Genomic DNA, 12,774 nt, shown 5'->3' with positions numbered 1-12,774 from the left:
CCCCGGAGGTGGTGCTAGGCCAGTGCCTTCAGCCTGGTACTGGGTACAGGCAGGGTGCACAGCTGGTTCTGCTGAACTAAGCAGCATGGCAGTGCCCACGGGGCCTGAGTTCTGGGCTGGGAGATGCACTGCCAGGGCAGCTGGGCGTAGCTGCATGCAGGGCGAGCTGCCAGGGCCACATGCAGTGCGCTGGCTGCAGGCTTGGGAAGGGCAGCTCCAGGTGCAGGTGTGCACAACAGCACCAGGGAAAGTGGGTGGGTGCAATGAGCAGGGTTCTTACTGCCCCACACAACACCACGCACATGCACCAGGCCCTGTCTATGCACCACCACAGATGCTGTGGCCTCTGCAGACCTGCCCTCCCTGACACTGTATATACACGCTGAACTCCTCCTACACATCCCCAACCATCCACCACAACACGTGTTACAGCCCTGCATTCACACACTGAACCTCCCACCCATACCCCACCTACACCCTCATTACGCGTGCTGAGAATCTCCCCTGTACTCCCAACCACAGTCCTGTGTACCCTCACAGCAGCAGTGACCCAGCCCTGTGCACCCACACAGCAGCACACATCTGACCTCCAGCAGGCTCCAGTCCTCCTTCAGAGCCCCTTGGCAAACACAATCAGAGCCCAAAGCACCCTCTGCCTCCTGCCCTAAGGCACAGGCACCTCCATGGGGAGGATGTCTTGTAGAAGCAATACTGGTGTGTATGTCTGATTCTTGGACCATGTAATGGGCTCCACCTTTACCCATCTAGATATCCACATGTCTGTCTGCTTCCTGGTACAACCAGTGAAGTAGCTGGACAAAGGCAGGGTAGGGAGAAGAAGGTGCAGAGACCATGCTAGATGCTTTTCCTCCAGCTCTCCTACCTGGCTGCTAGGGCTGTGGAGAAAGGCCTGCCCAGGCATAGGCTTCCCACCCTGCTGGAACAGATCCAGGCTCCACGCCCTTCATAGGAGGGAGTCAGTCTGGAGCACGGCTGGGAGAGAACACAGCTCCAGGGATCACAGAGCCCCGGAAGAGGTGGAACCCACTTGGCCTGGTCTCCTCCCCTCTGCCCTCACCTCGAGCACCATAGGTGAGCCTGTAGCCCTGCAAGGAACCCAGGCCAGTTTCCCAAGTCAGACGGAGGAAAGAGGGTCCAGCTTCCACCACTCGGAAATTCACCACTCCAGGGAGGGGCTCTGAAAGAGAATCACACAGGCCTGTTAGCTCAGCCCATGCTCCTGCCCCTGAGGCCAAGGGGCACCAAATCCCATGAAAAAAGGAAGCTTAGCCTCACACCCACAAGCCCCTCTGCCCACCATGAGGCATGGAGCCATCCAACAACAAGAAGGAGACAGGTTGTGGGTTTTGGCAAAGTGACTTTCCCTTTCTAGTCAGGAGCCAAATGCCAGGCCCAACTGGGCAGTACCCTCTGAGTTGGAGCAGAAATGACTAGACATCCTGAGCACCACCAAACCCACCTATGTCAAACACACCCTGTCCTAACTGGTGGCCAGAAAAGCCATATCCTGGCCTGGGAGAAGGGGGCTCATCCCCAAACAACAGCCAACCACACAACCAGAAAGCCCATGTGCACTTCAAGGCCCAAGCTGCCCTACAAGTGGAGAGGGTTCATCCGCCAGGTGTCCCCCAGATGTGGAAATAGTCACAGAGCCTGGATCCCATGCCTGGGGTTGGGGGTGGACATACACACCCTCCCTCTGACCGAGTGGGTTACTCACGGGTTTGTCCTCTGCCGGAGACTGATTCGCTGATACTATTGGCATACTGGGCGATGATGGTGACTAGGTACTCTGTTCCTGGCCTCAGCCCGCGCAGCACAACACTTGTCTCCCTGGGGGCAACGTTGATCTGTCCAACGGCAGTAGAAATAGTTACAGTGGGATCCATGGCAGTGTACATCCTCAGGACTAAGAGAGAATCCACTGCCCCATGCTTCACATGAGGAGCGCTCTCACACAGCATGGTCAGAGCTGGGGCATCATCTCACCACCTGCCCCCACTCTTAAGGCTTCTGATAGTTCCATGAGAAGGCTTGAAAACCAGTGGAGACAGCACTGGGAAAGGCACTAGTTCTTGTCAGAACAAGAGCTCTCCCTTGCCCCAGGAGGCATGACACCAGGTGATGGGCTTAAGCTGCAGCACAGCAGATTTAGCTCAGACCTGAGGAAGAAGCACCATGGGTGTCCAAGCAACTGGACAGAGAGACAAGCTGCCCAGGGAAGCTGTACAGTCTCCTGTATTGGAGGTTTTCAAGATGCTGGCATTTAGTGTAAGAGCAGCACATCCTGCCTTGGAGCAGGGGCTGGAGCAGAGAATGCTTGGGGTCCTTCCTTCTCAGCCCTAAGATCCCAGCATTTCCAAGGCTTCTCGCTGCAGCTGCTTCCCCATCACTGCCTAGCGCCGATCAAGGAAACACGCTGAGTGAGAAGACTGGCAGGTCCAGGGACCATGGTTAGGCAGTTACCTAGGTACAGGTGAATTACGGGGTAGAGAGTAGGGCAGAAAGACACCAGGTCCTTACTCCATTTTTCCATTTCACAGCAATGCAGAGAGCCAGGATTTGCTCAGCAAAGGACTGTGACCCCTGTTAGGTAGCTTGGTGGACTGTGAGTTCACCAGGTGCATGGAAGTGGAGTGCGCTGTCCCCCTGCAGTGGCCCCCAGCCTGATCATGGAAATCTAACAGATGGTGCTGCCTGCTGGATCCAGCCCACGGGAGGGTGGCCTCTGAAAGGATTTCAAACCATACACTCCCTTAAGGGGATGAGTGAAACCACCACCCCCACTAAAGGCTGTGAGCTCCCGCTCTAGCCATCAGGCAAGCTCCTCTCCCATAAAGTGCCTTGTCAGTGTGCAGCTCACGCCAGCAATACCCCCTTCTCAGAGGGCAGTGACCAACTTCTCAGGGGACCCAATCACCCACAGCCACTTGGCTCAAGCTGGCTGCCAAGTGGCCAATCCCCGCAGGGAAAGGATGTGCTCACCTCCTTCATCTCTGCCATGATCTGCTGCCCCAAGCTGGTGAGCGGCAGATAGTGGATTCTGTACCCCGTGACAGGTCCGCCCGCTGCAGCCCAGCGGATCTTTAGCAGGTCAGTGCCCTGCTCAACGAAGACCAGGTCGGCTGGGCCACTGTACACCTCCTGGCCTTAGGGGAAGGAGAGCAGAGTCAGGATCCCAAGGTGCAGGGTGAGAACACGAGCCCTCTGCCACCCCATGCAGGGAACCCCTGTGGAGGTCAGCAGGAAGGCAATAATCCCAAGGGAAGCACGAAGAATCCAGGCTTGGGGCAGGAGAGGAATAAGCCAGGCTGGACACAAATCAGCAAACCAGCCGTGGAGCCAAGTGAAGCCCCATTGCCATGTCCCAGGGTCAGACTCAGCCTGAGCTGGGCCCTAAAGTCAGCATCATGTCAAGGAAACGTGGAAACAGAAAGGTTAAAACTTAACCTTTCGCAGGCAACACCAGGAACTCAGCAGCCAAAGCTGGTGCCTGAGAAACAGAGTGAAGTATTTTCCAGAGCGGGGCTGAGGGCAGAAGGGCCCACCTGATCCCAGTGGGGAGATGAGTAAGGCCCCCCAGGCTCTGGAGGCCAGAAAGCAGGGACAGTCACTGCAGTCAGGAGAGATGTGATCGGATGCAGCCAGAGCCTAGAGAGTCCCAAAAACCCCTTCCCTGCCTTACCTGTGGTCTGCAGGACTCCTCCAGTGCTGGCACACACCCTACGGGACACCAGGGGCAAAAGGGTCCCCAGGATCTTGAAATCATTGACATAGAAAAAATAGTCCTCAGTGGGAGTGGAGGCCACCCTGATGAGCTCCCCACGGTCAGCGTTCTTGATCCCTGTGGGGGGAGCACGGGTGAGCGGGGTACCAGGGCTCTCTCTTGCACCCTGGTCCTGCCCCTCTCCACCATCCCATGCACCCATGCCCAGGCACCTGCCCTCCTGGCTTTTAGTGTGCCAGAGGTTCAGGTGCTAGGCTCCCAGGGTTAGTCAGGGTGTTGGGCCCCAAGTGCACTCTGCCCGTCCCTGCTGGCTCCTCTACCCACCTGGCCCCCTCACTCCCAAGCAGGGCAGAGCACTGAAGTTTAGCCTGCCCTGGGCTTCTGCCCCAGCACCACCCAGCCCTCTCCCAGTTGCTAGAGGATCAGGCTTGTCCAAGCCCTGCTGCCCTTCTCTTCCCTGCTACCTGGTGAAGACAGATACCCTCAAGGCCTTGTGGTCACATGCGCTACATACCCACAGCAAAGATCTTCACATCCTGATTCTTCATCCGTGTGGCTGGTTGCTCAGCATCATCCTGGGATTTGCCATCTGTGATGAGGATGCAGACCTGCCGGGTGGGGAAGAAGGCGAGTTCCTCAGCTTGGCAGGCACAGCAAGAGCATCTTAGCCAGGTCCCTCACTGCCCTCATGTACTGCACAGCAGGGCCTGCCCCATCCCATGGGCTCACCCCAAAGAAGTGGCAGATATACAGAGACCCCAGGACTGCTGGGGTCTGAAAGAAGGACAGGTGCCAGGCAGGTGGATTGTTCTGCAGGGGCTGGCATACCTTCCCTCCCCACCTGCCTGCCCAGCCTTCCTCCTACCATTGGAGGTGGACAGGCTTGCCACAGGGAGCTGGAGTAGCAGGGAACCTAACCCTGTTTCCTTGTGTTGGCCTGCCCCAAGATGAGGGACCTGGGATACAGGCTAGCCTGCTCCATCCAAGGTAGAGCTGAGTAGCTCGACCAGGCAGGTCAGGCTCTGGCATGGCACCAGCAGGGTTTCCCTGGTGGTACCTTTGGGACACTCTGCCGGATCTGAGCAGGGCTGAAGAAGTTGTCAGTGACGTATCGGAGGCCAGCACCAGTGCGTGTGTTCCCGCTCTTGTAGCTTAGCTGCTGGATGGCCTTCCTCACTGCCGTCCCGTTGGAATAATCAGAGAACCTGAACTCCACCCTGCAGGCAGACGGGGTCCCAGCAGGGTGAGGCGAGAGTCAGATCCCAGCAGAAGCCATCCCACGGGGCTCTGACAGGGGATGGCTTGGTGACGGTGCAGAGCAGGGCAGATGGTTCCCCAGGAAAGTGAGCTCAAGGGCTGCAAGGCTTTGGGAGCTGTCAGCCCTTTTAATTTTGCCTGACCTACAGTGAGTCAGCATCACTCTCCCAAGGGGAGTTGAATGCCGCAGCCCACAGCAGGGGCTGATACCAGGAGCCCTCCCATCACCCCTCAGATGCCCCCTGACCACTGCAAGCCACAGACATAGTGACACACTCCCACCAGCGATGGGAGGTGGGACTGGGGCCCCGGGGGACTCACCGGGGGTCGTCGCTGTACTGCACCACCCCGAACCGCACAGCCTTCTCCCCCACCACGTGGATGAAGGGCCTGACCAGGTCCTCCATGAAGGCTCGGACCATGCGGAAATTGGCCCGGCCGATGCTGGAGGAGCCGTCCACCAGGAACACTATGTCAGCTGCGTAGACGTTGACGCAGGTCTCTGCAGAGCAATGCCAAGCAGCTCAGGGCCAGCTCCCTTGGCCCATGTAGGCAGGGCAAGCAGGAGGTGTCCCCTCCATGACGGAAGCTCAGAAACAGGCCCAGCAGAGAGGTTCACTGCAGAGGCCACCACCACAGCCTGCCCCTTTACTGCGAGGAGCCCCAGGGAGAGACAAGCCCAACATAGGCAGGCAAACCCCTCACAGCTTAGAGGGTATCTCCTGTAAGCAGGCAGGGCACCAGCATGGCCAGCACCCTGCCGGGGCCACAGGGGCTCTTACCCCCTTTGCAGCGTCCTGTACTAGGTTCTCAACCAGGTGCCACATTCCTTCCTGCCAATTGCAACCTGCCAAGAGGGGCCAGCGAGCCAGAGCACAGCAGATGCCACCCCTCCCCTGAGATCTAGCACAGCCCCTCGCAGGCACCACATTGCTGTAGACGCCAGTCCGAGCCAGAGCCAGCTGCAGGCCCCAGAGCCATGTGGGCTGCAGAGATGCTCCATACCAAGGCTCTTGGACTTGGTCTTCCTCCTCCTGCCACCCCTGTGCTTTAGAACAGGGAAGCTTCCAGCCCTCCCAAGGCAAAGCCCCCAAGCTGCCTCCTGCCCCAGGGCCAGGGAAGGTGCTGGTCCATGCACACACGAAGTGGGACAGGGAGAGACAGCAGCATCCAGGCCAACCCCCAAAGCAGCACTGTCTACTTGCTGCAGCCAAACAAACTGCCCAGCCTTCCACAGAGGATGTGGGGCAGCAGGAGGTCAGGGAGGTAGCCCGCTCTGCCCCCCATCCACTTCTCTCCTAGCAAAGCTAAGGCTCTCCTTCTGGCACCCTATTTTGCCTTGGGTAGGGCATGGAAAAGTAGGGGTCAAAGGAGGTTGTAGGGAAGGTCAAACATGCCAACATCTCCTGGAAGGAGCCTGATCTGGGTCCTGCCATGGAGCATGCAGGGCTCCGTGGGTAACCATCCTCCCTGCCCCCTGCCAGCAGCAGAGAGCAGGGAATGGGCCAACTCTCCCAGCATCCATGCTCAGAGGACACTATGGGGCATGGGCTGGTTTGAGAGTGGGGGGCTGGGACCAGACTGAAGCTACTCAGTCCGAGCTCCTTTGGCTAGGCAGCAACTCCTGCCCCCAACACCACCTTCTCTGGCCCCAGCCGTGTCTCCAGACATGGTGCTCAGAGCACCCCACCCAGAGAGCACTCACCTTGGTTCCTCTTCTGGGCTGTCACTGGTGCCAAGGCCAGGAGCACGGCTTGGAGCCTGGCAAGGAGCAGGACCCACCCTCTCATCATGGGACCCTGCAAGACATGAGGCAGGTGCTGAGCCCAGGCAAGAAGCAGAGAAAGCAGGAGGGCTCCCCTCTCAGCAAGGCAGCTGGGGGAAGAAGAAGGCAGGCTCCCAGAGAAATGGCCAGGGTGCACTCACCCCAGTGCACAGAGGGAATTACCAAAACCAGCTGGGACCCAAGCTCTGATCCATGGCCAGATGCAAGGAACCCCTCACACACCCCTGCAGGATAACTCACCTACACATCCCGAGCCTGGGCACCTTCACCCTGCCATAGGCACGGGCCCTTTCACTCCCTGTAAAGCTCCAGCCCTGCTTGAGCTGTGCTAAGCTCTGGGGCTCTCTGAGCTGTGGTGGCAGCAGGATCTGCAGGTTAATGGGGCTAAAGAGTAAACCTGCTGCCTATCACTGCACTGCAACCACCCTGTCCCTGTGGTCCATTCTACCTGCTCTGACCCCGTCCCCGCCCCATGTAACTCCAGCTCTGTGTTGTTCAGCTGGGAAGTCCCACCACAGCCAGGGGGAAGGGGAAGGGGAAGGAGAAGGGGAAGCAGAAGCAGAAGCCACATGGCATCATGAGCACTTTTATTACATCAAGCAAAGCAAACCTTTTCCCATGCACCTCCCTTCTGAGGGCACAGCTTTCCCCATCAGCCCCTTCGCCATGTCATGTTCCCCCCCCCCAACACACAAGCAACAGGGCCAAAGTTTTTCATATGCCGATACCTTTATATTTTTACTCTTCACAGGGAATGTGAAGGGACTTCCAACATCTCTGCTTTCAAATATGAAGCCGTGCTCATGAACTAACTGTAGAAAATGGCATTGTGCCCCCTCTGCCAGGGCCAGTCATGTCAGGCTCTCCCAGGGGCAGCCTCACTCCATCTCTACCCACAAAGAAGTTTGGGTGGCCTGTACTGAACACAGCTTTCCAGCTGGGGACCTGGCCTTTATAAGCACAGCACTTATTTCTCCCCCCACTCCTTCTGCACCCTAGCTCTTCAACTGCCCTTTTCTTGGGTAGTTGGAGATCTCAGAGCTGTCCACAGACTGACAGGGTTCTGCCCAGAGTTATCACTGCTAATCTATAGCCTAGCAATGGATACAATCCATGCAGTTCATTCCTTCCAACACCCATTATTCAAGACCAATACACTGCTTGAATTTTAACAGCTCAATACCATTTCCTGGTAGCTTTTGCCATTGCAGGACTTTATAGTGGGAAGCAGGTTGGTAAGATTCTGTTTAGGGTTAGACCATTTTCTGACTAAGAACAGCATGGGCAGAGACAGGGGTTGCTCCAAACTACCGAATCTGATGCTTCACAGAATGCAGCTCCCCAGCTGGGGCACCAGGTCAGAAAAAAGCCCAGCTGACAGAGTCAAGTTATAAAGACATATGGGTGCCAGGGTGGGAGAAGGGAAATGTAACATCCATCCAAAGCAAGGACGGCTGTCAGCTTCTAGAGAAGCAGCAGTGAGCTAAAGCAGCCCTCGTGCCTTCTGCTGCAGATCCCGGATGGGGCAGGCTGGTGGGAACAGCACAGCAAAGCACTGGCTCAAACTTCTCAGGCCACCACTAAAAGGACTGCAATTTAACCAGACTGGCTTTTGTTTGACAGCCCATCCATGCACTGAGCTCTCCTGCATCACACTGGCCCCCAGCCATTGAGCATTGACCTGGAGAGACTGGGATGGCAGAGGGTAGGGGACCCGTGGCAAGGAGAGGAGCCGGGGCAAATGGCCGTGAGCTCCAAACATTTTCACTGTCTCCTGAGCACAGTAGCTTCCAGCCCATCCCTGCCTCAAGCTCCACTAAGGGGCTGCAGAGGCCTACTCTCCACGCAGCCCTGGACCACTTCATTAAAGCCCAGCTGGAAGGCTGTATGGGCTTTGGACAAACTGGCACCTCACTGCTTGCAGCCCTGCTCACTGCAGATGAGCCAACCCAGTTTGAGCCAGTCCAGAGTGAGGACAAGGCTGCCATACTGCATCCCAGGCAGCCTCCCAGCTCGAGTCACACGGGTGTGAATTCTAAGAGCGTGCAAGCCCTCAAAAGGCAGCCAGCGCCCTGCCCAGCTGGGCATGAAACAGTTGCCTCAGGCTTCTTCCAGCTTTTCTAATTAACCTGGAGTTCACAGCTGCCAAATGGGGCTGAGCTGTGGCCCAAATAATACCCCACCCTGGGATTGGGCTTCTCCACTGCAGGCTTTGAGAGGGGAGGAGCGGTATTATGCCCATATTACTGAGGGGAAGGTCACACAGCCAGTTTGTGACAGCGGGGAGTGGAACCAGCCCAGGGCTCTGCCCACTGGAACCTCCAGCACTGGGGAACCAGGGAGCTCCTCTGGGCTCTGGGGCATCGGCTCCTTCCCGAGGCCCTGGGGACTGTTCTGCACAGGCTGTGATCCGCACAGAGCAGCATGCAGGAGATGCTTTGGCAGGGCCCAGGCGGCACGTCTGGCTGAGTGGGCTGCGTTCACACATGCTCAGCGGTTGGGTAAGGAGCCTGAAGCACCATGCATGCAGGGCCGGGCTGTGCAAGGAGGACTGGTATGGGCAGAGCCAGCCAAAGGGGTGGGGAAGGGGCTCTCTGCCAAATACACTGTGGGCCCCTTCCAACAAAGGCTGGGAGCTCCTGGGAACCTGGGTGGCAGCCTGGCACAGGTACACAGCACCAGGGGGCCCTGCTCCTCTGACGAACATCAAAAGGGGATTCTGAGGTCCATAACCGTCGGTGCTGCAGGCCACAGGCATGATGGCAGCACCCCCTGCCCAACACACACATACCCACCCCCCCATGCTGGCAGCCAAGGCCAGAGGAATGCTGGCTCCCAGGCAGCTCCTAGCTCCCTGGCTCCTCCCTTGAAAAGCAAAGAGAGCATCAGCTGGAGCTGTGTAGCCCTGGAGGAAGCCAAGGAAGCACACACCCCATTGCCCCCCCTGAGCACACAGTACCCCAGGGAAGGACGCGCCGCACAGGCTGAGCTCCCACACCAGCCCCATGCCAGCTCTCCCCTTCCCACTGCTCACTCAGCAGCCCTTGCCCCAGGAAGAGCAGACCCTCCACCCTGCTGCTGCAAAGAAGGCAAATCCAAGCCACCTCCAGCCACCCAGGCTGAAGGTCAAGGTCAAGGCAGAAACACCCCCAGGAGGGGCCGGGCCAAGATCTCACTCTCCAGGACTCCAGCCAGCAAAGCTCAGGCCAATTCACAGCCCTTGCATCTGCATCTCCAAAGTTCCCCTGGTGTCAGTGAAAGCTGAGCAGGACCAGCAACGCAGCAGGGCCAAAGGGCACCACAGGCCACTGGGGTCTCTAAACCCCAAGCTAGCAATGGTACCCCCAGCATGGCACATCCTGCCCCACAGCCCCTAGATCAGCAGGAAGCAAACGGGCAGGCGGGTTCCTCCTACAGACCAGGTGCCCAAGCATGCCACACATACGGTGGCAGTGACATGCCATCCGCAAGCCTCCCAACTTCCCTTCAGCCCCTCCCAGCAGCCCCCAGGCCAGCTGCATGCCCCTCAGTGTGAGTGCAGCAACAGGGCCTGGGAGCACCCAGCAGAGGAGTGTGCGGGTATGGGCAGCCATGGGAGCCTGCCGTGCACACACACATGCAGAGAGCAGAGCCGAGTGAGCTACAGCAGTGTGTGCAGTTGGTCACAAGCATGAGTACTCGGTCTTCATCTGATCGAGCCTCAATTCTCTGTTCCCCGCTACCGTCCCTTGGCCTGGCCGATGGCCCCACTCACCTCCCACCGGGCACTTGGCTCCACGGGGCTCCGAGAAAGTCAGAGCCTGCCAGAGCTGCTCCAAGGAGCTGCGGGTCCTGTTTGCAAGGAGCGTCCTGCCATGAAGATCCCGCCCTCCGGGTGAAGGGTGAGCACAGAATCCACCTCCCCAGCCTCCGCGGCCCATCCCTTCCCCACTCCCCTCCTCCTGCCTCCCTGCTTCCCTCCTCCACTGAAAATGCCCAGGCCAGCTGAGCAGCCTGCACTCCCCATGGCCCAGTCAGTACCCCCCTAGCTCTCACCTCTGCAACTGGGTGCCCAGGCAGCGTTGTGGTGGCACCACAAATGCTCATTCCCTACAGCCAACACCTGCCCGCACCCTGAAAGTGGTGTGAGTGTGCAAGAGGAAGGGAATCAGAAAGCATCACCTTGCCAGAAAGATGCTAAAGACTCTCCTAGCAGAGCCAGATGCACAGGGGAAGACTGAGCTGGTGCCAAAAGATGCCCATGCCCTAGGTGTGCACAGTGGCAAGCCAAGAAACAAGCACTCCTTGGTTTGGCTCCCCAGCAGAACAGATCCAGTGGGATGTTGTGGCCTGGCAGTGCAGGGGCAGGTGGGACTAACCTAGAGGTGCAGGCACAAGACAGAGCCTGGGCAGCCACAATGATTGTAGCTCAGCCACAGCACACTGCAACCTGACCCCCAAGCATACCACCTTCTCTGGGTAACTCCCACAGCTGCCAGGATAGGCTCGTCTTCCCCCACCTTTTCAGCCCCAGCACAGAGGGACAGTGGCCACCCAGCTGCCCACACAGGGGCCTGTCCCAGCCAGGGGCATCCCACAAGTGCCAGGGGGCAGGCACGGAGCAGCCTGAGCAGGGGGGTCTGTGCTGCCCCGGGCTCTGGCACAGGACACACTGGAGGTACTGGGTGCACCACTGACTCCCTGCCCCCAAAGCCAAGCCCAGCTGCTCTGGCACAGGCAGGGCAGGTGACAGCCTCAGGGTAGCAGGAGGCTGAGAAGTGCCTGGGGCTGGGACAGAGACGAGTCCTGCTTACCTGCAGCCACGATCGCCTGGCAGGATGCACCAGAGCCTGCACTGCTTTTGGGGGCAGCGGTGCTGGCAGCTCCTGCAGCCCAGCCCCTGCCGCCACAGCCAATGGGCCCCCAGTGGGTGTGGAGGCCCCTCCCCGCCTGAACTGGGAGGCTTTCCTGCCCACAGCCATCGCCCCCTCCCCTCCCCACCCCCCCACCCCCGCAGAGGCACCCAGCAGGTCTCACACCCACAGCAGGGGAGGTCCCTCTGACTTGGGGCTGCATCAGGGTGGAGCTGTAGTGTTAGCCACGAGTGAGGCAGAACAGATTTGCACCTTGAGATCCAGAGAGAGCAAGAGAGAGAGCACAAGCTTGGGTGGACCCAAGAGCCTTGCATTGGCTGCTAGGACGAGTTAGATGAGGGCTGTGAAACTCATCAGACATGGGGCCTCAGCACACCACAGGTGTGTGTGTGGGCAGGGGGTGGGTATGTGTGTGTTAGGCAGGGGTAGTCTAGGACGGTGTGGGGAGGCCACAGGCAACACATGCCATGATCGAGTCTCAATTTTCTGCTCCCCACTACTGTCTGTTGGCCAGCTCCTGCCCCAGACACCACATGCACAATATGGGGCTGGCTTGGGGCATGTGCTTGGGTTCCAGCACATGGGGACAATTTATGGGCCCAATGCAGACTGGCCCTGGGTGCAGCATGAACAGCAAGTCTGACACAGGTGTTGCATGCCAAGTATGGGGCTGGCTGCAGTGTGTGCTGCATTGTGGGGGCTGATACTGCAGCTTCATGGGCTGGATCTCTGACAGCCAAATTTAGACAGTGGCTTAGTACAGCCCTTTACCACTGGATGGACTGATGCCCATGAACCCAGAACTTCAGATTGCACTTCTGGATACACCACAGGTACTTTAAATCCCAGGTGCAAGTGGTTTGGATAGGGAGGCCCTGCCTCTGATGGGGGGTTGGACCAGACAACCTCCGAGGTCCCTTCCAATCTGACTTGTCCATAACTCTGAGCTGGTGACCTGCAAAAACTGAGGCTCTGTCTACCCCAGGGAAACAAAAGGCTCTGCAGCACGTCTAGAAGCTTTTGAGGAAAAGGCCCCCTTTGCCTTGGAGTTTCTCCTATTTTTCCAGGACCAAACTCTAGGATCTAGTACCTGGGGCCTGGGGTAAGTACCACTATTGGGGATTGGCATT

The 12,774-nt window shown here is 58.2% G+C and overlaps 1 protein-coding gene across 1 annotated transcript in view; it reads right to left on the bottom strand.

Moving 5' to 3' along the window:
* Nucleotides 1-11,752, bottom strand: part of COL7A1 (collagen type VII alpha 1 chain) — an 80,504-nt gene extending 68,752 nt beyond the window's left edge. Inside the window, exons 1-9 of the mRNA XM_090021147.1 lie at nucleotides 11,585-11,752; nucleotides 6,711-6,804; nucleotides 5,327-5,507; nucleotides 4,806-4,965; nucleotides 4,263-4,356; nucleotides 3,707-3,865; nucleotides 3,007-3,170; nucleotides 1,742-1,871; nucleotides 1,079-1,198 (exon numbers count right to left, since the gene is read on the bottom strand). Coding sequence (XP_089877273.1) covers nucleotides 1,079-1,198; nucleotides 1,742-1,871; nucleotides 3,007-3,170; nucleotides 3,707-3,865; nucleotides 4,263-4,356; nucleotides 4,806-4,965; nucleotides 5,327-5,507; nucleotides 6,711-6,804; nucleotides 11,585-11,752 — 1,270 coding nt within the window. The remainder of the gene's footprint in view (nucleotides 1-1,078; nucleotides 1,199-1,741; nucleotides 1,872-3,006; nucleotides 3,171-3,706; nucleotides 3,866-4,262; nucleotides 4,357-4,805; nucleotides 4,966-5,326; nucleotides 5,508-6,710; nucleotides 6,805-11,584) is intronic.
* Nucleotides 11,753-12,774: the final 1,022 nt, after the last annotated feature.

Source organism: Crocodylus siamensis, chromosome 11 (genome assembly GCF_052110815.1).
Source record: "Crocodylus siamensis isolate JL-2025a chromosome 11, ASM5211081v1, whole genome shotgun sequence".
Taxonomy (NCBI): domain Eukaryota; kingdom Metazoa; phylum Chordata; order Crocodylia; family Crocodylidae; genus Crocodylus; species Crocodylus siamensis.
This window is presented reverse-complemented; position numbering and strand designations above follow the sequence as displayed.